Source organism: Peromyscus maniculatus, chromosome 10 (genome assembly GCF_049852395.1).
Source record: "Peromyscus maniculatus bairdii isolate BWxNUB_F1_BW_parent chromosome 10, HU_Pman_BW_mat_3.1, whole genome shotgun sequence".
In the NCBI taxonomy this organism is placed as follows: domain Eukaryota; kingdom Metazoa; phylum Chordata; class Mammalia; order Rodentia; family Cricetidae; genus Peromyscus; species Peromyscus maniculatus.
The window spans coordinates 23,724,833-23,748,803 of NC_134861.1; the positions used below are offsets into that span (position 1 = coordinate 23,724,833).

The following is a 23,971-nucleotide window of genomic DNA, read 5'->3' on the forward strand; positions in this document are numbered from 1 at the left end:
ACAGCCTAACAGGGGAAGAAGGGCTTCCCTGTAAACCTGGGGGGAAGCTTCAGGAGTCCGACAGCGTCATGACGGGAACGGCAAGAGAGGAGGCTGCAGAGAAACCCCCTGAACAAGTCTGCTGTTTGTAAATTCTCAGGGGCAGGGAGTTTTATGCTGTGTGACTCAGTGTGGGATAGCACACGTGACAAAGAACACGGAAGAGCCTAAGTTAAGAGCTGTCTGTCAGCCACAGCAGAGCGCTGTCTTAACTCCACCACAGAGTTGCGAGTTGGGGTGAGGTAGTCTGATTTCCTCAGGCTTCAATCTTGATTTCCCAGAGTGAACACTGTCTTAAAGGAGTAAGCTGTGACCTAACCTAGCTATTATTAAGATTAGAATAAAAAACCCATATTCTCCTTGGCTGGAGGTGGGAGTTGAGGGGGGTGGATGCAGGATAGCTGGGGTATTTGGGCTAATTGCTATCAATGAAACTGTCATGCCTTGTCAATTTATTGTTATTCAATAAATTTGACACTGAGGAAAGACCGATAGTGTTCATCTGTTTCTGACATAGCATACTTCCCACACCTTTACTGGTATGGAGCACAAAGATGAAAAGACAATGCATATGTTCTCATGGAAAACAGACTGCCTCAAAACCACTTTTTCTAGTATTATTTCCAATTTTAAATCATAAACATTAACACTGTGGTATTTATTGGCCATGAAATATTAATGATTCCTTATTCTGCTATAGAAGAAATTAAGGAAGATAGAATATTACCTGCAGTCTTCTTATAGCTAATTTTAAAATCAAATTATCAGCAAAACATGAACCTGCAAAGATTTAACAATATAAATGACTCATCTAAGTAATGAGATCTTTCTAAACTAGAAAGATCTAGTTGGGCTTTCCATCTGTGTAATGGTTTACTTTATAACACTTTTCATCTTTCTTTTACTGAATTTAAAAAAGTAAAATTACGCTGGGTGGTGGTGGCGGCGGCGGTGGCGGTGGTGGATGCCTTTAATCCCAGCATTTGGGAGGCAGAGCCAGGCGGATCTCTGTGAGTTCAAGGCCAGCCTGGACTACAGAGTGAGTTCCAGGAAAGGCGCAAAGCTACACAGAGAAACCCTGTCTCGAAAAAAAAAAAAAAAAAAAGTAAAATTAAAATCTGTTGGAGCAAACTGGTTTCTGAAGATACTAAATATTAGCTAGGAATACAGGCTGAGACACTATCACTTGAATACACTTTTATTTAGATCAACAGTAACAGCATGATAGACTTTCACAGATCTGAACAATGAAGCTATTTAAACATACTACTTAAAATGTTGCTGTTCACAATTTGAGTAGAGCATTATTACTGTTTGGTACTAGGCTCAAAGACGACATTTTGATTCCTCAGCTTTGGGGTATTTACTGACATCAACAAGATTGTCTAGTCATGCAGAGGCGAGAAATTCAAAAGCAGTTTCTTTTTCTTCGGCCAGTTCCTTTGCAGTAAGGTCCATCTTCTCACGGGAGAAATCATTAATAGGGAGGCCTTCAACAAACTTCCAGGACTTATTCTGTCAGAGAACAATTGCAAGAGATTCGGTTCAAGTCAAAGTAACCTTTCAGCAGGAGACAGCTTAGCTAGAAATGGTATCTCAGAGCACACCTGTTTGAAAGTCTGACTCTGAAGAGCCAGTCAAAAACCAGAGTCCACTTTTTAAAATCACACTGGGGATAAAATCCAGCCAGCATCTCCCACATACTAGGCAAGAGCTCTTCCAGAACACATGGTCTAAGCCCAAGTCATAATTATCAATGAATTACAAGCACTCTAGTGTGGGGGAGCAAATGTACCCCGTATGAATGAGTATTCCTGACATGAACACCACCATGTCAAGGACCCCAATGCCTCCAACTCATTGGAATGGCAAGGCCTTCCTCTGGTCCTAGCATTGATATTGACAGTGTATGCAGAAAGTATCAGCCACATCAAACAAGCTTCCTCCTCCTGCATGACTGCTCCCCTACAGAGACCTCCTACTTTAGCAGTCTGCCTCCTGCTCAGCTGTATATGATAGAGGCTCTGAGTTCCTAGGTTACTGCTGGTGTAACTTCATCCGAGTCCGTGACCCACCCAATCCCAGCTTTCTGAACATGTCTGTGATTTCTTCATTCCCTCAGTTCAATCCCAAAGCCATGAATATCACAACACTTGAGTTTAAAACTCACTGAATTTTGAAAGTTACAATGAACTATACCATGATTATAATAAAGAATAATGTTCAGTACTCTATAGGTTTATGAGAAAATAAGATTCTATTTATGGGTACAATACAGAATTACTGTAATAACAAAGTATCTAGCAGCAAGAGTTGAATCTTGCTTTCCAGACTAGTTTCAGTATTTAATTAATGACTTGGCATTAGAAGGAATATCTACTTTAGGGATATATATATATAATAGGTGTGTGTGTGTGTGTGTGTGTGTGTGTGTGTGTGTGTGTGTGCGCATGCGCGCGCGCGCATTCCTCTTTGATGTCATCCCACCTTGATCACGACAGGGAACGAGTAGAGGAGGTCATCAGGAACACCATAGGAGTTGCCATCAGAGATAACGCCCATTGACACGAACTCTCCCTGAAGAAGATGCACACTATTATGGCTCACAGGGATTGGTTTACACAACCAATTAAGAAAACTACAATGACGACAGCAGGTGACTTCCTTGACTGCATGCATGACTACTGTGTGAGGAGCACAGCAGTGCTGGTTCACACACATCCCCTTATCCACTCTTCCAGATCATGTGGAAAGTGGGTCACAGCGCCACCCCTCTTATTTTATTTTAAGATTGAACAAAAATTTGTATTTTTATGTACGTGTGTGTGCATGCATATGTATGCGCAGGTCCTTGGAGCTGGAGTTCAAGGTGGTGGTGAGCTGCCTGACATGGGTGCTAGGAATGAACTTGGGTCTTCTGCAAGAGAAGCAAGCATTCTTAACTGCTGAGCCATCTCTCTCCAGCCCCAAACACCACCCTTATTTTATAGTTGAGAATCCTATGGCCCAATCCTGGTTTTAAGAATGGCAGCCAGGCGGTGGTGGTGCACGCCTTTGATCCCAGCACTCGGGAGGCAGGCCAGCCTGGACTACAGAGTGAGTTCCAGGAAAGGCACAAAGCTACACAGAGAAACCCTGTCTCGAAGAACAAAAAAAAAAAAAAAAAAAAAAAAAGAATGGCTTACCATATATAACTGCCTTTAACTCCTAACATCCTTTGTGATAAATGTCATGTAACAAGACAGCTTAGAAAGGTTAAGGAACATTCCTGGGCTCCCAGGCTCGAGGAAATGAACTGAACTGGCACAATTGCTCTTTTTACACTCTAGCACCAAGGGACGAAGAACGGCTTGTACAAACGAGAACCTCACCTCTGGGGTTCCAAACCAGATGTCTCTGATGTGGTCAGAGATGGCTTTGGCGGCAGACATTGCACTGGACAGTTTCCGAGCCTTGATGACAGCAGCACCACGCTGTTGCACAGTCTGGGTGTGAGCACAGAGACAGTGTTACCTGAGCACAGCAGCCAAGTTCTCACCAGCTCCACTTACCCTGCAGGGAAAGGTCACTGCCACCATAGCTAACTGGGTTTCCTCCAGCGTTAATCTTACTGTCCTAATTCAGTTATAAGCACCAGACTTTTTGGATTTTAAAGAAGTAGAAATTCCTACAGAACATGTGACAAACTAACACAGAGAACAGATCTTGGCATAAACAAAACTAGAAGGCTCAGTTCTTCTGACTTGGACAATAATCTCGACTGTTACACAAGTCAGATCAGATGATGAGAACTGTCTTTTTGTATGACCCAAAAGAACACTGACAGTCTTGCAGAGCCGCTGGCCAGACACTCGGCTCGGGAGTGGGGTCCATCCATCTGTCTGTCTGTCTGACTGACTGCTCAGAGGCGGGGCAGGCTCTTACCGTGATGAACTCCCCCTTGAGCCAGCTGTCGTCTTTCAGGGCTTCATACACACCGACTTCCTTCCCCTGCAGCTTCACCTTAGCATGATTGACATCCGGATACTGAGTTGATGAGTGATTTCCCCAGATGATGACGTTCTTTACATCATCAGCAGTTACCCCGAGTTTAAGAGCAATCTAGTTCAATTTAAAACAAACACATCAGTTGGACAATTGATTTTTATTGCAGATTCTGACTTGTTTAACAGAGGCTCTTAAGTAAAGGAAAAAAGCTTCAGAAACGTTACGCAAATACAAGCTAAAAACACAGATTTGAAAAAAGGCCAATTGTACTGCTCAGCAATGTCCTAAAGCACTCAATGGTGTCAACAACTATGAACTTGAAGCATTGCAGTGAATAAGAATAAAGAGCAGAGGGCATCCTGTAATTCATGATTAGATTATCACTATAGTAAGTTTCTTTGCTCAGCAGGCCATCAGATCCTTAATACATAAATATGAGCTTTGTTTTATTAATGCCTACATGGAAGGCCAACTTACCGATTGACTGTTCAGATACTTTTGGTATATATATTCTATTTTGGTGAAATATTTTTGTTACATATAATATATAAAGTAATTTTCAATTAATCTTAATTAAAGATACTAGTGTAAGAAGGGACTCATGTTACCAAACTGTGACTGTCCCTATTTTATACATTTGAGGACTAAAATAAAGGAGGCTCCAGATGTGACTTATGACAGAATGGTCACATTCTGATAAACTGATCAGAAGCCGAATGCATAGTCTAAGCTGAGATGCATTTAAGACACAGAACATAATGAACACAGTTTAGCACATTTGCACTAGCCTGTACCTAAGCAAAACAAAATTTGCTCACATAGTTCCATAACATAATTTTTTTTTTTTTGGTTTTTTTATTATTATTATTATTATTATTATTATTATTATTATTATTATTATTTTATAACACCATTCAGTTCAACATAATAGCCACAGAATCCCCTGTTCTCCCCCTCTCGCCCACCCCTCCCCCCAGCCCACCCCCCATTCCCACCTCCTCCAGATCAAGGTCTCCCCCGAGGACCGGGGTTGACCTGGTAGACTCAGTCCAGGCAGGTCCATTCCCCCCTCCCAGACCGAGCCAAGTGTCCCTGCATAAGTCCCAGGATTCAAACAGCCAACTCATGCAACGAGCCCAGGACCTGGCACCAATGCACAGCTGCCTCCCAAACAGATCAAGCCAACTGACTGTCTCACCCGTTCAGGTGGCCTGATCCAGTTGGGGGCCCCTCAGCCTTTGGTTCATAGATCCTGTGCTTCCATTCATTTGGTTATTTATCCCGGTGCTTTATCCAACCTTGGCTTCAACAATTCTCGCTCATATAAATCCTCTTCATACTCACTAATTAGACTCCCAGTGCTCCACCAGGGGCCCAGCCGTGGATGTCTGCCTTCAGATTCCTCAGTCCTTGGATGGGGTTTATGGCATCACTATTTGGGTGTCTGGCCATTCCATCACCAGAGTAGGTCAGTTCCTGCCGTCTCGCGACCATTGCCAGCAGTCTTTTGAGGGGGTATCTTTGTGGATCTCCGTGGGCCTCCCTAGCTCTCTGCTTCCTCCCCTTCTCACCTTCTCATGTGGTCTTCATTTACCATGGTCTCCTATTCCTTGTTCTCCCTCTCTTTTCTTGATCCAGCTAGGATCTCCCACTCTTTCCCTCGACTGTCGCCCTTCATTGTTCCCACTCATGACCAGGCTATTCATGTAGATCTTGTCCATTTCTCCGTGTCTTTTTTTGGGGTCCCGTTTTCCAGGTAGCCTCACTGGTGATGTGAGTAGCAGTCTAGTCATCCTTGTTCCACATCTAGCATCTTCCTATGAGTGAGTACATACCATATTTGTCTTTCTGAGTCTGGGTTACCTCACTCAGGATGATTTTTTCTAGATCCATCCATTTGCCTGCAAACCGTGTGATGTCGTTGTTTTTCTCTGCTGAGTAGTATTCCATTGTGTATATGTGCCACAATTTATTTATCCATTCTTCAGTTGAAGGGCATCTAGGTTGTTTCCAGGTTTTGGCTATTACAAACAATGCTGATATGAACATAGCTGAGCAAGTGCTCTTGTGGTATGATTGAGCATTTCTTGGGTATATGCCCAGGAGTGGTATAGCTGGATCTTGGGGGAGATTGATTCCCAATTTTCTAAGAAAGCGCCATATTGATTTCCAAAGTGGTTGTACAAGCTTGCATTCCCACCAGCAGTGGAGGAGAGTTCCCCTAGTTCCACATCCTCTCCAGCATAAAGTGTCTTCAGTGTTTTTGATCTTAGCCACTCTGACAGGCGTAAGGTGGTATCTCAGAGTTGTCTTGATTTGCATTTCCCTGATGATTAGGGAAGTTGAGCAATTCCTTAAATGTCTTTCAGCCATTTGGGATTCCTCTGTTGAGAATTCTCTGTTTAGTTCTAAAGCCCATTTCTCAATTGGACTGTTGGTCCTTTTGATGTCTAATTTCTTGAGTTCCTTATATATTCTGGATATCAGTCCTCTGTCAGATGTGGGGTTGGTGAAGATCTTTTCCCATTCTGTAGGCTGTCGCTTTGCCTTGTTGACCGTATCCTTTGCTCTACAAAAGCTTCTCAGTTTCAAGAGGTCCCATTGATTGATTGTTTGTCTCAGTGTCTGCGCTACTGGTGTTATATTTAGGAAGTGATCTCCTATGCCAAGGCGTTCAAGACTATTTCCTACTTTTTCTTCTAGCAGGTTCAGAGTAGCTGGATTTACCATAACATAATTTTTAATACATTTATGAATACTTATACTAATATCTGAACTTTGGGTAAAAGTCCCAAGTGCACTAAGAACTTAAGAGCTCCTGACCTGACTATCAGCTTTAACTACTGCAGAACAGTGAAGCCCAGCAGCCTGCAGGCTTCTCCCACTACAGGCCCTTAGGTCCTTTATTTCCTTTGTTTATGTGCCTTTGGTCTCTCACTCCTCTGATCTCTTGAGCTAATAGTCCTTTGGGCAACAAAGGACAGATGTTCTGTGCCCAGTGAAAGGCAGTCATGTCAGAACCAGTGAAATTAATACATACAAAGGATAACATTTCTTGCTTCCTTAGGCAAACTTTCAAGTCTGTCATGTAGACCTGCTAAGTTTTTGACTAATTCTCCAATCCTTGTAATTTTCTTCCCCCAACAGCAGTGCACTGTCAAATCATCTTGTGCATATGTACATATTATGTGTACACATCCAGCTTTGGGGTTTACATGCACAGGAGAGCTCAGGTGACAGATCAGTCGGTAGGTAACTAAAGCTTTTGAGGTTTTGAATAAATAATAGAGGACTTGTCATGATTCATGAAAGAAAATTTTATTTGGGTTTAATTACTTTTCATTTGGAATAACAACGTCTGTAAGAGGAAGAAAATGCTTCTTCAGAAGCTTCTGATGGCTCTCACTGTGCCAGACTGACAGAATGAGACCGCCTAGCCAAGGGCTTGTGAGTCAGTGTGTGTGTCAAATGTGATGTGCCACGAGAACGTCACTCTTGGTTCATTCATGACTTTTGCCCCATCGAGGGAAACTGTTCCATGCACTGGGACAAAGTGCCACTCTGTGACCCTTGCGGAAGCAGAACTGTCCAACCTCTGCTCCTGCTGAGGCGGCTCATGAGGAGGCTTTGGTGTCACCTCACCTCTTCGGACTGTGGAACTGAGGTCAGCCCACATCTGAGACGCAGCAAACTTCGCTTACACCTGTCCTCCAGTCGGGTCCCATCCCTTCCGGCCACCACACTGCCTACAGCCCAAAGCATCTCACTGAATAAACTGCCTATGGTAACTGGGATGTTGAAGAAGATATTTATGAGAGGAGTCTTTCAACTTTAGGCTATATATCTCTTAATAATAAAAACAATAACAGCAGCAATTTTTACTGTGTTTTTATTATGTAACAGCAATGGTAAGGGCTAGTAAGATGTATTTCGTTCACTTAGTACTGCTGCTTAGAACACATACAGGGGTTAGTTTATATCCAGGTAAATCTAGAAGCTCCATCATTACCTAGCTCTGTGACTTTGGGCAGGCTCCCTGATCTCTTTGGGTCTCATGTTTCTTATCTATAAAACAAGTGCAATAAATGCCTTGTACAGTCACCATGAGAATGAAAAGCTACCTAAAGCATCAATCTTGTAGTCAAGTTAACACATGCAAATTATTTTATCTTTTTTCCCCCCAGAGCTGAGGACTGAACCCAGGGCCTTGCGCTGGGCAAGCGCTCTACCACTGAGCTAAATCCCCAACCCCTATTTTATCTTTTATTGGATATTCCAGAGCTGAAGGAGTCAACTCTCAGTGTAAGACAGTGGTTTTTATTTTCTAACTTTAAACTCACATAATTTCCTGTTTAAAAAAAAGTTTTTTTCAAGCTAACATAATAAATAAATAGCACAGCTCCCATAGACCTACACAGAAGCCATGCTCTGTGGCTGAAGGATGGACACACAGTGCCAGAGAGAAGGAAAGAGTGCTGTGTCTGAGAACTCCAGAACAGAGAAGGCTGCAGAAGCTGGCCTGGGTGAGCGCCTTAGCTCCCAGTGTTCTGAAGAGCTACTGACCTCCTAGTCACCGATGCCCTTCACATCTTTATCTAAGTCTCATGGAAGGAATACTTTGATAGTAGTAATAATTATGTAAAATATTTTAAAAGATTAAAACTGAGCATTAAAATCTAATTTTGATTGCTCAGCTACAGAGAGCAATGAGTATAAACACCACTCAAGTCTTTGGTTCTATAAGCTTCACACATGACATGATTAAACTATGTGCTGTGTGTTATTTCATTTGTAACTTTTTTGTTTTTATTTATTTACTTTGTTTTTTCATTCCAACCAGTTTCCCCTCCCTCCTCTCCTACCGGTTCCTCCCCCTCCTCACATGGATATCGGCCAGCCATGGTCTATCAAGTTGCAGTGAGACTAGGCACCTCCTCTTTTGTTAAGGCATCTGGTAGGAGGAAAGGGTCCCCAAAGCAGGCAACAGTGTAAGAGAACACCTGCTTTTACTGTTAGGAGTCTCCTAACAAGATCAAGTTACACAACTGTCACATATGTGCAGAATGCCTAGGTCAGTCCCATGCAGGCTCCCTGGTTGTCCGTTCAGTCTCTGTGAGCCCCTATGAGCCCAGGTTGGTTAGTACTGTGGGTTTTCTTGTGGTGCCCTTTACTCCACTGGCTTCTACAATCCTTCCTCCCTCTCTTCCCGAGGATTCTCCGAGCTCTGCCTAGTGTTTGGCTGTGGGTCTCTGCATCTGTTTCCCTCAGTTGCTGGGTGAAGCTTCTCTGATTACAGTTGGGCTAGGCACCAACTGGTTCTCACTGGTGAGGACTGCTTTGTAACTAATTTTTAACTACTATAACAAGGCAACATTAGCCACTGTGTTGAATTATAATTGGTATACACACACACACACACACACACACACACAGGTTCACAATTGGTTACTTGAAGATAAAACTAAGGAGGCAAGCCAGCCTCTGGCCTTTAGAAAATAGATCCAAAGACTCCTTAACTTTTAATTTAAACAAAGGAATAGTTTCCTGCTCAACAAAAACAACAAACACACAAACCAAAATTTAATTATTTTAAAATAATTTAATTATTTTAAAAAAGAAAAAAGTTTTACAGCCTAAATTGTGGGAGCCCGTTCTGGGGTTCCTCGTGGCTTTACCCAGCAGGTCCGAATAGAGGATGATCAGGACCATGGGCCTGAGTGCAGGTGTCTGAGATGGTCTGCACTTGGCTGTGCTGGGGGAGGAGGTCTTTTGCTCCACCCCTTGGCGTCTCTATAAAAACCCTGGACCAGAGACAGTCGGGGCCCGTTGGAATAGGTTCCAGGCCCTCTCGAGGCTATCCTTTATTTTCTATCTGTTTATCTCCACAAGATTCTCCGCTATAAATCCTTCTATCTAATATTTCCTGCTGCTCGCACTCAAGAAAACTCTGGGAAGCTGTGGGGGTGGTGGGTAAACGCCCCACAGACTAAATCTTTGAGTTTTAAAAGCCAAAATCTTCTTACCTGAGATTTTGCTCGGTTGTGGTCCAAGCGAGTCAGGCAACTGAAGTTCTCCTTGGGGATGGACGGGGCTGCCTTGGAGGCCGTCAGGCAGTTTGTGTTGGCTGGGTTCCCCACCACAATGACCTAGGTGGGTAGGAGGCACAAAGACACACAGACCACACACCTGTCTTAGAACTGGACTAAACATGTCTAACTCTTGTATAATATTAGAGGGACCAGCCTTATATTATACATCCCAGGGGCTCAGGAGAGAGAACTACTAACGGCGAGGACTATTATCAGGAAATATAATCTCAGCACACCGAGTTCTATAGTCCACTTGCTTTAATTCCTCTGACATAACATCCTTTATACACAGCTTCAGTTCTGTTCTCATGTCTAGCTCCTTTCTTGCCTGATTTCTCTCTATATTTATCTACTGTCCCCTCTAGGTTCTATCTTAATTCCTTTGTCTAGTTCTGCCCCTTCTAGGTTCTCATCCATCTTGTTCCTTCCCATATCATCTCCTCTCCCGTCTCCTTCTCTCTCATCTGGCTCTTCCTCATCTTCCATCTCGTTCCTCTAGTACTCTGCTGTAGCCCTTCAATCTACTTCTCTCCCATCTCAGTTTGTTCCTCTCAAGTTCTTACCCATCTAGTTCTTCCATTCTCTTCTCTCCTCACTGTCCTCTGCTTTACAGCTATATATCTCTCCAAAATCACAATCCTCCCCTCCACCCAGGACATTCAGCCTGAACTTCCTCAGGCAGTGATTGTCCACTATCAGGATCAAATGGAGGGTTGATAAGAATTACAAAGAGGGGCACTAGTTGTTAATTACCATTTGTGACCCAAAGGGGAAGTGACTAATGAATTAACTAAAGGCTAAATATGGGTAATATCTAAGAAGAGGGATCTTACGTGCACAACTATAATCTTAAATGTGTTTGGTAAAGGATGTTAAAAATCTATAAGTTGCTAGGTCAATGGGAGAAAATAAAACTGTCTTCTTTTTTCCTGTGGCTCCTATCTGTCCAAGCTGTCTGCTGTTTTTCTGCAGGGTGGGGGAAAGTGTGCTCAGTCTCTAGGCAACCTGTGTACAGCTAGATGCCCCTGGTGATAGTTAAAGGGAGATCTGGAACTGGAGGTAAGATTTGGGAAAGGAGGAAGTTAAGCTTAATTAGCACATCCACCAGGCCTTCTCAAACAGGTATCCTGGATGCTTAAGTCTGTTCTTAGAGAGTACAGAGGTATCTCTGATAAGGTACTTTCCTCCATCCGGTGATGGACCTGGCCGGATGCTACCAATAATGATAATTACAGGGAGGCTTGAACTGGGAGTTCTGGCTGAGCATAGCTGTTAGCACAGAAGGTTATCTAAATATTCCTAGAAGTGGTTAGGTACGTAGTTAGAGGTCTATAAAGTTAGTAAGGCTGTAAGAAAGGAGGGGTCTGAGCTAAATTGTGTAAAGCTATTACTTAATGTCTACCTGACCTAGGCGGTGTCCCCTTGTGGAATTTACCTTAAGTCAGGAGACTCGCCTGTGGGTTGTTATCACTGTTAATCCTCAGAAATTGGGTGAAAACCTGGGTGATGTCTCCTTTAGTCCTTGAAAGTGGCTAGGGGAGATATCTGATTCCAGAGAAAGCCTTTCCTGAGGCTGTTCTCCAAATGCCTGGAATGTGTATGTCTAGAGAGTGATCAGTCCACATTGTTAGCCCTTCTTAGGGAAAAATCAATTGGGAAAACTATGAAGGCACACATGATTTTCATAACAGAATACAGCTGATATATAACAAGCCAAGTAACACCAAAAACTCCTTGGGATTTGGCTTCCTCTGGAGGAATTCCCTGATTCCTCCAGGTAGTGACTTTGCCATAACCAGCTGAGTTCTTATGATATTCCTGCGGCCCGCAGCATCTAACAGGTACCTTTTTTTTTTTTTTTTTAAATCATTTCTATGACATACAAGTCAGTTTCCAGCTGGCAATATTTACAACCCAAGGGACATATCTTTATGTTTTACTATTGAGACAGATCATTCATCTATTTACCACAAAAAGCAAGAAATCTAAAGCTTCATCTCAGAGTTTGAGTCATTCATAAAATTTTTTTTGAAAGTTTTTTTAGGAAATCAAATTTTTTTTTTTTTTTTTGTGAATAAGTGTTTCTTAAACTGGTCTAATCCTAAGAATTACCTGGGCTATTTGATAAAATACAGACTGTCTTCACAGCTCCTCTACATCTAATGAGTCAAATACACACATGCATCTTTTTGGCCCCTGTGAGCACCAGCTGCCTCTGGGTGTCCCAGTGTGTGAGTATTTCCCCAACGAAGACTTTTTTGCAGGGGTAGAATTACCATGTAAACAGAACCACAAATCCCAAGCAGCCCAGGCTTTACCAGTCTGAATACCTCTGTAATCTTTTACCAAGAGACCTGTGTGTTCCTTATAGTTCTTATTTTTTGTTAATGATTAGAGAGCAAAGATAACTATTTAAAATGAAATCTCCAGAAAGCAAAAATGTAAACAACTATTAAGTATTACAAATAGGTCACTTGTAAAGAGTGGTTTTGGAGCTGGTAGGTGGTGGCTCACGCCTTTAATCCCAGCACTCAGGAGGCAGAGGCAGGTGGATCTCTGTGAGTTCAATGCCAGTCTGGTCTACAAAGCTAGTTCCAGGATAGCAAGGGCTGTTAAATAGAGAAACCACCTTGAAAAACAAAACAAAAACTCAAAAGAGTGGTTTTGAAATATTAAGACAAATTTAGAATAAATAGCTCCAGAAAAGAGGGAGTCATGCCAACTCAGTTTAAGAGACAGACTGTAACAATTCTGTCTGGAGAATATGAACACTCACAAGTTGCATCTCCTGTGACTGAGAACAAAGGCATTTAGCAGCCATCTTCCAAAACACACAGATGAATCGGAAGTTCTCAACAAGTTCCCTCAGCAAAGTCACAAGAAGGCTGCCATGTCTGAACCTAGTAACCTTTGTAAGAACTGGAAACAGCCGGGCTACAGAGTGAGTTCCAGGAAAGGCGCAAAGCTACACAGAGAAACCCTGTCTCGAAAAACCAAAAAAAAGAAAAAGAAAAAGAAAAAGAAAAAAAAAAAAAACAAAACCCACAAGCAATTCTCCTGACACTTAAATATCAAAAGCAGAAGTTTGAAAATGCAGATAAGAACGAGACTGTCAAATATGCTGCCAGTCACCTTAACAGATTTCTTGGCATACTTCTCCAAGGCACTGCCCTGGGCTTTGAAGATCTTCACATTGGCTTTCAGGAGGTCTTTCCTCTCCATGCCTTCTCTTCTTGGCATGGAGCCCACAAGGACAGCCACATCCAGGTCTTTGAAGGCAACCTCTTCTTTGTCTGTTGCAATGATATCTGTGGACAAGGCAAAAGCACACAGAGCTACTTAAGGCCAAGTTTCCCTTTTCACACTGAATCCACTTTTTCTTTTAAACTGTGGTAAATGTTTATTTTTATAGTTCACAGTGATATACTTTTCAGAGGCCTAAAAAAATGATAATACATTCATTTAACACCCCTAAGAACACAGGAGTGTTGTGGAATATTATTTCAAGGTATGTTACATTTGTTTATGCTGTGGAACATTTGCTTTAATGATGCAAAGATGTGTTGCATTTTTTTTTTTTTTTTTTTTTTTTTTTGGTTTTTCGAGACAGGGTTTCTCTGTGTAGCTTTGCGCCTTTCCTGGAGCTCACTTGGTAGCCCAGGCTGGCCTCGAACTCACAGAGATCCGCCTGGCTCTGCCTCCCGAGTGCTGGGATTAAAGGCGTGCGCCACCAACGCCCGGCTGTGTTGCATTCTTTTATGTTGCATTTGTTTAACTCTGTGAAGCTGTGTTACTGTGTCTGTCTAAAACACCTAATTGGTCTAATAAAGAGCTAAATGGCCAATAGCAAGGCAGGAGAAGGATAGGCAGGGCTGCCAGGCAGAGAGAATAAATAGGAGGGGAAACTTGGGAGGAAAAGAAGTTCAAGAGCTCAGTGGTTACGAGTACTGACTGCTCTTCCAGAGGTCCTGGGTTCAAATCCCAGTACCCACATGGCAGCTCACAATTGTCTGTAACACCAGTTCCAAGGACTCAACACCCTCACACAGACATAGATTCAGGCAAAACACCAATACACATTAAAAAAAAAAAAGTTCAAGGAGAGAGAAAAGAAGGGGCCAGCCACCCAGCTATACATCCAGCCATGGAGTAAGAGTGAAAGTAAGATATATAGAAGTTAAGAAAGAAAGAAAGAGAGAGAGAGAGAGAGAGAAAGAAAGAAAGAAAGAAAGAAAGAAAGAAAGAAAGAAAGAAAGAAAGAAAGAAAAAAAGAAAGAAAGAAAGAAAAAGCCCAGAGGCAAAAGATAAATGGGATAATTTAAGAAAAGCTGGCAAGAAACAAGCCAAGCTAAGGCTGGGCATTTGTAAGTATTAATAAGCCTCCCTCCATGGGTGATTTATTTGGGAGTTGGGTGGAGGGCCCCCCAAAAGACCAAAGATCAAAAGAGTAGAAAAAATAATCAACAACACAGGAGAAAGTCAATAATCATTCTGTATTTCTTACATCAATAATTACCCAATTAAAATAGCTCTATAGCTTTTATCTTTTACATAATTATGTATGATACAGAGTCTTTGGAAATAATATTTTTTTTTCATTTATCACCATAGATAGTACAAAGAGAAACCAATTCACCTAGTCTTTAGATTTTAATTACTTTGAGGTTTAAGATACCAGGTATAGCTGGTGGCACATGCCTTCGATCTCAGCACTCGGGAGGCAGAGCCAGGCAGATGTGTGAGTTCAAGGACAGCCTGGGCTACAGAGTGAGTTCCAGGAAAGGCACAAAGCTACACAGAGAAACCCTGTCTCGAAAAAAACCAAAAAAAAAAAAAAGATACCAAGTACAAATTGAAAAATAATGTTATAATGTTTATTAGGGCATAATGTACCAGGGATAATGCTAAGGATTGTATTCTACCAAACGTTATCTTCACATTTCACACATGAAGAACTAAGGCATAAGAATTGATAAGATAGGGAGGTCAGTCCAGAGTTCAACTGGACTGTGTTTTTGATCCTTGTGTTTTTGATCAAGGAGCATGCGGCGCTGCTTTCCTTTGAGCGCATTACAAAGGCCATGGCCGAGAGTCAGCATTTCTATATGTAAGTCTCAGGCCAGTAAGCACATGTAGTCAGGTTGCCGAGTCCCCAAATAGAGGAACATCAGAAGAAAAAAGTACCCATCTTCCTTTTCCAGTCACATATCCTTTGTCAAGCTGTCCCTTTCCGGCCACATCATAGCAGCCTGAGGACACTGGGTCCATTAATAACAGCAGAGGAGCCCGCAGAAAAGGGAAATGGAAATGGAAATGGAAATGGAAAATGCCAAGAGGAAGCTGACATGAAAGGGCTGTGGGTAGGGAAAAGGCCCAGTGTAATCGGGTATTCCTTCAGACTAAAGCTCAGAGCCACACAACCAAAGGATCTGGACAGGAGAGTCTCTCGTCTAGGAAATGCCTGACTAGACAGACATCATGTTTTCCTTCAAAGTGCACAACACTAAGGACAATTTACCCGTCTCAACCCAGTGCTTGGCAGATGAAAGGGGACATATTTGAGGGACCAGCATATATGAATGAATGCCTAGGCAGCACACAGCCTTGGAGAACATGCTGTGGAATGGAAAACTTTCTGTTACACGATGCTACTATTACTTCTAAGTAGACTTCAAATAACAGCACGATGCAAACAACCTGGTGGGATAATTCTTGAGCATATTATATCTAATTATAAATTATTGTTATAAATATATGTAGATGTGAGAAAAAACAAGCCCTTGACTTGCCACTGATTGTTTCTTGCTTTTGCACTTATTTATTATTGGTATTCATGTTTAAAAAGTAGTGTAGTTCAAAAAACAACAACAAAAAATACTTTTGTGAAACAAGTTCTAACTGACAATCTTTAATAAGAATCGAAAAACTTCACGTTTGGTAAGAGACAAAGTGCCATGTAATCTGTGTCCTCTGACTTCCCTACTCACCTTTCAGCAGGGGAAGAGCACAGTCCTGCAGCTCCATCAGGACACCATCCAGAACAGCCATCATGGGGGTGATGTCCAGCAGCACAAGAATGATGGGCTGTCAGAGAGCGAGGACAGCAGGTCGGTGGGGCGGGCGGCACTCACTCTCAAATCCGCCCCAGTTCTGTCTGGATACACTTAGCTTCCACTAACCAGTCATAACTACGGAAGGGAGCTGCTGCAGCTTGCTTCTATTAGTGGTTGTAGCTATGATTTCATTTTAGATAGCTAACAATAACTACAATATCTGACATGAAGGGAAAATTCAACTATCTGTAGGTCAAGAGAAAGACTCAATACTTTTAGAAAAGGATTGCAGTGTACAGAAAACAGACTTGCTAGAACTGGGGTTGCCTGTTTCCTGTGGGGGTAGACTTCTCCTGTGACTGTCTGGGTTCAAAACAGCATCGCTGGAAAGAAAGGGCAGGTTCAACAACTTTCTCATAGGACCCCCTTCTTTCTCATAGGACCCCCTTCTTTCTCATAGGACCCCCTTCTCCCGGTCACTCTCATCAGCGACACACTGTTACCTGCTGGTTGCACTAAGCTAAGTAAACACAGCAGGTGGAAGAACTCTGACTTCAAGTATGGTCAGTCCTGCAGGGTAGCCTATAAACATCATAGCTTCTGCTAACAGCAAAGGACTTATTACAGTTACTGGGACTGCCTCTTCATTCACCATTTGCAACTAGATACAGAACCTGATTAAGAACATTCTTTTACTACAATGCCAAGGTTTATAGACATGCGCCTACCTGGTCTTTACCAAAGACAGATCCATTTCCAATACTGTACAACAGTGAATATGCAATCTGACCAGCTGCTCCAGTCACAAGGACTCTGATTGGTTCAGACTGTAATGAAAAAGAGCCAGTCATAGCTTATTAAAGTGTTAGTTCAATAAGGCAAAACATGCTTTAAAAGGGAGTATGAAACCTTCAAGTCTCTCCCTAGCTTAGTAGAAAGCGAACCTAGGCTTGTTTTCAGGAAAGACAGCATGGGCAAATGAACTATGCAACTTACCAAGTGTGTCCTTCGTCGGCACACTTATGAAGCATTAACTTTTACTCAACAGATGCAAAACCCACAAAACTGAATTTACTTATGCAACTGTGTCCATCTTTGGGGGACATTTTGCCAAAAACTAGGCCCACAAGGTCATATCCATATTATGCGGTGATATAAACCCAGGCAGGTCAGAGGAGCCTCACAGATCTTTATCATGCAAATCCCGACTCCCACCTCATCAGAGTCCTGCACACTAGGAAAAGGTGTAGCAGTGACTAAAACCTTCCCTTTAAACCAAAAAGGTTTAATGAAACAATCCTGCTTTGACTCAACTACCCAAAGAGCAAAAACAATCCTGCATTTACTTAGAAGCAGGGTCTCCCTATGTAGATCAGGCTAGCCTAAAACTCACAGAGATCCACCTGCCTCTACCCCCGAGTGCTTAAGGTGTGCATTACAATGTTCAGTGTTAAGCCTTTATTTTACAAGTTATATTTGTTTAAAATATATGGGGTGGGAGTATACACGACACAGCATGCTGTGAGGGTTGGTTTTTTCCTTCCCTTGTGTGGGTCCTGGGGATTGAACTCAGGCCGTAAGACCTAGCAGCATTTCCTTTTACCCACTGAGCCATCTTGCTGGTCCAAGCCTTTAATTTTTTTTTCAAGTAGAAAATTATTAACATCTGGAATACAATAAATTTTAGTATTAAATATTGTACTAAATCAGCAATAGCTGACAATCTGATTCTAAGGGAAAAGTATGTTTTAAAAGGAGGAAGAGAAACCATAGAAAAAGTACAATAGTTATATAATAGGAAAAAAGCAGCTTTACAGTCTAAGAGACTCTGAATAAAAGAAGACACACAGACAAAAATAACAACTGTATTCAAAATGAGGGCTGAGTAATGGAAAAAGTTTAAATTAAGCTCAGTGAATTTATAGGCTAGAATGAAGAGAAAATGTCCCTTCCTTGACGATGCTGAGCACTGTGCTTGCACTCTGTGTCATCCTGGTCCCTCCCTGCATGAAGAAATGACCCGCTAAATTGACGGGGCATAGAAACATTTCATCTCTCTTTTTTTAGAACAGTCTCTTCTAGGTGAGTCATCCATCTGAGATGGGAAGATGGGTGGCCTGAAGTCAACAGCACTCAGTGACTTGGTCCCCACAGATGGCAAAAAGGAAAATTCAGGAAATAAGTATTAATTGTTACAAAGAAATAAATTTGACCATAGTAGATTTTACTTGCATTTCTTCCTCAAAATATGCCCAGGATAGGAGTAGAAAAATATAATCAAAGATAAGACCTCAGAAAGCTATGGAGAAAAATTCTCCTTGATCCCTGGGTTTCTCCTGCTTCCATATCTCTAGATATATTAAACTTAATATCTACATAAACCAATTTTAATAAAAATATATATCTATATTAATTAATATGTACTTAATAAAACATGTATCTATGTCCAAAATAAACTATATGTATGAATAGCACTCATTATCCTATATGGTTACTTCCTGCTACATACAGCTTTACAATATATGTTCTAATATATCATTATTAGAAGCCTTTACTATTCTAGACCTGTATATATATTTCATCTTGTCATCTTTCCTTTTGAGGTTGAGAAATGAGAAGGGAGAAGCTGTTTCCCTCTTCTGGGGGCTTTGCCTATTTCATCTTCCTGAATTCAATTCACTGCTATATCTCAACTGATAGATAAAAACAGGTGCACAGCTAGAACTCAAGTACTTGCTTAAGAAATAGCTGGATCATGTAACTAAAGACTGAAATGTACACAGTTGGAAGCAAATTCAACGTACTTTAAAAAAATGAAGATACTTTATACATGTAGACGTGTATTGAGAAGACTGGAAACTGAGGGGCCATATTTCAGCTGTACTAAGCAAAACTATGTCACAATTTTGAAATATTTTTATTACATTTATTTGAGTGTGTGGGTGGGAGAACACCATGCACATTTCCTCTGAGATTCCCACATTCTGTAGTTATATATTTCCATGTCTGTCTCTCAGCTAGACTGTGATGTTCCCATGAGAGCGGTTTGCCTTTGAATAAAATCTGCACTCTTCATACAGGTTTCAACATCTATTTACTGAATGAATAATGTAAAGGTAAAGCTTACGGGTGAGTGTAAAGAAAAGATAAAACAAAGCTACACTGATTTCCAGGCATAGTGGCACACTCCTGCAGTTCTAGGGCTGGGAGGTGAACATGAAGGTCGGGGTTCCAAGAGGCCAGCATGGGTTATATGAGACCCTGACTCAAAAACAACCAACCAGAGATCATCACCCCCTGAAGATCATCACCATCAACCCCCCTCAAGATCATCTCCATCAACCCCATCCCAAAAGATCACCACCAATCCCCCCAAAAGATCATATCCCCAACCCCATCCCAAAGATCACCACCACCAACCCCATCCCAAAAGATCATCACCACCAATCCCCCCAAAAGATCATATCCCCAACCCCATCCCAAAAGATCATCACCACCAACCTCACCCCAAATTTGATTTGAACAGCATAAAGCAAACTGGGATAAGAAATGAGGGGGAGCTGGAAGGTGGTGGTGCATGCCTTTAAACCTGGTACCAGGGAGGGGGCCAGCCTAGTCTACACAGAGAGAGAGAGTTCTAGAATAGCCAAGACTACACATAAAAACCCTGTCTTGAAAACAAACAAAAACAAAGCAACCCTCTCCCCAAAACAAAAAACCAAAAGAGAACAAAGAAAAAAAAAAAGAAAAAAAGAAAGAAAGAAAGAAAAAGAAATGAGGGAGAATGTGCCCATCACATCTATAAATTTTAACCTTTCAGAAATTCTAGCCGACGGTTAGAACAGAGTAATGTAGCCTTTTTTCAAAAATGTGTTCCCAGTATCACAGTCTGTAGTGAAGAGGCTGTGGCCAACTAATCAACAGTTAATTCTCCTCCAGCAGGTTCCCTCTGTGTCTGGGCCATCCCATCTTAAGGGCTGTCTTAGTTTCTGCATGATGAGGATGTAGGCAAAGGAAACACCAGTTTGGTTCTTAGCGTTCTCCTGAGACACTGCAGTTGGAAAGTTGGGTAGGAGAGGCCTACTGACTTCCCACAATGCAACAGTGCCAATGCAGGTTACTATTCTTTGCTCAGACATCTGGGTATTCTGCCCAAGTCCAAACAGGAATGGCTTCTCATTTGGCAGGGCGTCAACGCCCTTCCTGAGGACACAGGCTGTCTTAAAAATGTGCTATGTAGTTGAAAAGCTTTAACTGTAGTCCCCCTCTTGTTATTCCACAGAGCAGCATTCCTTTTTGACTTTGTAGTTTACTGTAATAAGAAAGAGAAGTGGTGTCCTTCCCGTCCCCAGGTACTCTTAGGTCACTCCCTTATGGACAATGGCACAGAGTTCATTTCAAAAATGCCTTTGATTGGCTTACAAAAAGACAGCTCTTTTCTTCTGAGACAGATTCTCCCCATGTAGCCCTGGCTGGCTGGAACTTGGTACATAGAGCAGGCTGGTTTTGAAATCATAGAGCTCCGTGTGTCTCTGCCTCCCAAGAGCTGCAATTTAAGGCATGCACCACCACACTGAGTGGAACCGACAGCTCTTTTCTAAATCAGTAATTTGCTCACATACTCTTCCCAGGAGACAAGAAGGTTCTGAATCATGTGAGACTGCAACCTGACAGAACTCTTCTACCTGGACCAGCTCATGCCATCTGGCACAGATGTGGCCCTCTAGGGGTGAGGCTGGTTCTGCCTACTGTATAGGGAATGCATCAGGGGCCCTGGATCTCCATGACCTTGGGAAATCAATGACCTTGCCAGGCTGTTTTAAGATTAGATGAAATAATCTCCAAATCCCCTTTAAACTTCAGAATTCCAATATTCTGAAAGATGAGGAATAAAGCTATCAGATATTACATGCTGGCGTTATGGGTTTATATCTTAACAGGTAACCAGCTACTGAAATTACAGAATGACTTGCTAAATGCATGATACAGTCAAGGTAAAATGGGAAGAAGAGACCCAAATCTCATGACCTTGAGAAATTCATATTCTGGGTCTCAAGAATTAAGTTTTAGTATTTTAAGTGGGGCTTTGGTTAAGATGATTTTTAAAAGGTTTTCATCTACATCTAAAATTCTAAAGTCTGAAGTTCTTGGGTAACCACCCCCGTTTTATGACTAAAATCATTACAGTAGAAACCACTTAGGCCATAATTTAAATAATTACTTATGTGCCAAAATAACATTTACTGGGAATTAGCAGTTGTCCCTTTGGGGTCTCTTATAGAGGTTGAGGGCGTTTTTGTCCCTGCTTTGAAACATGTCTTTTCAGGTTCTGTGAAATTTCTAATTCATCCAAATATTTTCTCATACTCCCCATCTTGAGATTAAAGGAGAAAAAGTCTTTTCGAAATATAAATTCTAAAGTACTGTAGCAATTTCCAGTCTGGTGATAAATGTCACCTTCAAAGAGCACGCAGATTATTCCTACGTCAGAGTTCCTTCACTCCCCCCCCCTCGCAGCTGGGACAAGACAGGAAGATCCAGCGATCTAGAGCTTTCAACAAGATGGTTGCGCTACATTTGCAAGTAGGTATGCTGCAATACGTGACAGAGGAGTAAAGAATATCCACATTAATTGTTTGACTAGCGACGCTAACGAGTCCTGGCATTACATAAGAAGATCAAGAATAGGTTTTCAGTAACATTTTTTTTTTTCCCTTTGAAATTAGATATGGCAGAAACATTGTCTCCTGAAAACTGGGATCATAACCTGGAGCACTACCTACCTCAACATCACAAAATAGACGTTAGGATCCAGTTCTTTCCCTCCCACCAAATCTCATCCCCGTCAAATCCTCAAACGTCCTTCGGAGAAAATTTTGTCCCTCAGCCATGCGTCAGGATCGAAACACGTCTCTCCAAGGACAACGACTTCTCTAGAGTCCTTTTAAGGACTCCCTGATAGATGCAACCCCCCTTCCAATTACTGGGTTACTGCGACAGTCTGCGAGGATGAACCGGGTTTTGCAAACCGCGCGAAGAACAGCGCCTGGCATTACTGCTTCTCTAAAGCGCAGGATGAAGCCCGAGAGGCCGGAGCTGCTGCAGGATCCGGGAGCCCGTACTCACCATTATTGAGAATTGCGTGGACGATTTGTGCACCTGCAAAGGCGGTCTCGAGGAGCCAGGTCACCTCTACAGCGGAACCGACTCTGGGAGTGAGCGCTGAGCTCGCCAGGAAAGGTTCGGCCGGATAGCTCACGCACGTTCTGGGAAGTGTAGTTCAGGCGGCCGGTCTCTGGCGCCCATCTCCGTGGATTCCTGACAGGGAGAAACTACAGTTCCCGAAAGGCCCTCCTTTCTGCTCGCTTCGCGGACTGCAAAGTAGTCCCCGGGGCTGAGCCTCTGTGATTGGAGGACGTCCGTGAGCGGAGGGTTTGTGCTGAGGTTGAAACGCCTGACTGACGGAGCTCAGCAATTGGCGGGAGGGGAGGCGTTAACTCGAGGGAGGAGAAACGACCCCTGAGCGACAGCACCCGCCGCGCCACCGAGACTCTGTCCTCCTCCAAGGCTAACCGAGGGAGGCTGAGACCTTACGTTGCGTAAAGGCCGCTTCGACCCGGAAACAAACCTTTTAAAAACCCACTCTCTCAGGGGCGGGAGGAATCGACGCGTCCGGAAGAGCGGACAGCTTCACGGTTGCTAGGCGACAAGTCAGGCGCACCTGAGCGCTCTCGGGACCGAGACCCAGAGGAGCTGCGTCCCCGCTCTGCAGGCAGGTGAGCTCGGCCCCGAGGGGGTGTCTCTTCAGTCTGGATCCAGAGCAGGGTGCGCCGCTGCCGCACGTTGCCTGAACCCGGGTCGGACCTAACGGGCGCGCGTGGGCGACCTCCCGGGTCCCCTGTTAGTGTCGGGAGCGCGTGGATGCTGCCACAGTGTTCAGGAGAGAGGAGCGCTCTGCAGTTTGCGCCAGGGAGACTTTTCCAGAGTCAAGTCAGGAAGATTTGTTTGTGGAGTGAGCCCCTTCCTTGTAGGAAGGAGCTTGTGGTACACGGATCTAACTTTCTCTGCCTCCCGCCAACATTGACACTTTCCACTCGTTCTCTTTCTGGAAACGGGTTGCGTTTTAAAATATCTTGATAAAGTTATGCCAAACTCGTATTTCCAAGGGAGGTTGGGAGACACTGGTTGTTACAGGCAGAATGTTAGCGGCTAAAACAACGGAAGAGGCTTTCATTTCATTAAAATGAAAGTTGCTAAGGGAACCGCTGTATCCTCCAATTTGTTTTGTGTGAATATTCCGAAAGACGTGGTGCTTTGGAGCGGATCAATGCATATGCTATTGGTCTAACTTCAGGATTTTCTGTCACTAGTAAATGAATGCTGAGAGGCTTGACTTTTGTTTTCTTTGGAAGACTTACTATTTGGAGAAAGAAATATAATGCCTTAGAGTCTGTCTTAGAGTTTCTGTTTCTGCAATGAAACATCATGACCAAAAGCATGTGGAGGTAGTCCATCACTGAAGGAAGTCAGGATAGTAACTCAAACAGGGCAGGAACCTGGAGGGTATGACCTGATGCAGAGGCCACGGAGGGATACTGCTTACTGACTTGCTCCTCCTGGCTTGCTCAGTCTGATTTCTTATAGATCTGCCCCCCCCCCAGCCCAGAGATGGCCCCACCCACAAGGGGCTCGGCCCTCCCCCATGGATCACTAATCAAAAAAATGCCCTACAGGCTTGCCTACAGCCTGATGTTATGAAAACATGCTTTCACTTGAGAGTACCTCTTAACTTCTGGTTCTAGC

At 42.9% G+C, this 23,971-nt stretch overlaps 2 protein-coding genes across 15 annotated transcripts in view; one reads left to right on the forward strand and one right to left on the reverse strand.

Moving 5' to 3' along the window:
• Positions 1-1,221: 1,221 nt before the first annotated feature.
• Mdh1 (malate dehydrogenase 1) lies at positions 1,222-22,936 on the reverse strand. The gene is made up of 10 exons (XM_076546065.1): positions 22,797-22,936; positions 22,295-22,486; positions 16,897-16,995; positions 16,103-16,199; positions 13,248-13,423; positions 10,050-10,172; positions 3,964-4,140; positions 3,411-3,524; positions 2,527-2,616; positions 1,222-1,554 (listed from the first exon to the last, which is right to left on the reverse strand). Exons 2-10 carry the CDS (start codon positions 22,295-22,297, stop codon positions 1,429-1,431), a joined length of 1,005 nt encoding a protein of 334 aa, XP_076402180.1. The 5' UTR covers positions 22,298-22,486; positions 22,797-22,936; the 3' UTR covers positions 1,222-1,428.
• Positions 22,605-23,971, forward strand: part of Wdpcp (WD repeat containing planar cell polarity effector) — a 297,030-nt gene continuing 295,663 nt past the window's right edge. For 7 of the 14 annotated variants that reach the window (XR_006076324.2, XR_013042835.1, XM_015993688.3 and 4 more), the window contains exon 1: positions 22,806-22,944. The gene's annotated coding sequence lies outside the window, so the exon portion shown is untranslated. Of the gene's footprint in view, positions 22,945-23,971 lie in introns of all 14 variants that reach the window. The other 7 variants (XR_013042833.1, XM_042285569.2, XM_076546058.1 and 4 more) reach the window with 5 other exon arrangements.

What these genes read in the sequence shown, in the direction of transcription:
- Mdh1 (XM_076546065.1), bottom strand. An exon ending in CTGTCTTTGGTAAAGACCAG is followed by an intron (nt 16,200 to 16,896) that starts GTAGGCGCATGT and finishes GCTCTCTGACAG; the next exon opens with CCCATCATTCTTGTGCTGCT. An exon ending in ACAACCGAGCAAAATCTCAG is followed by an intron (nt 4,141 to 10,049) that starts GTAAGAAGATTT and finishes AAATTGAACTAG; the next exon opens with ATTGCTCTTAAACTCGGGGT.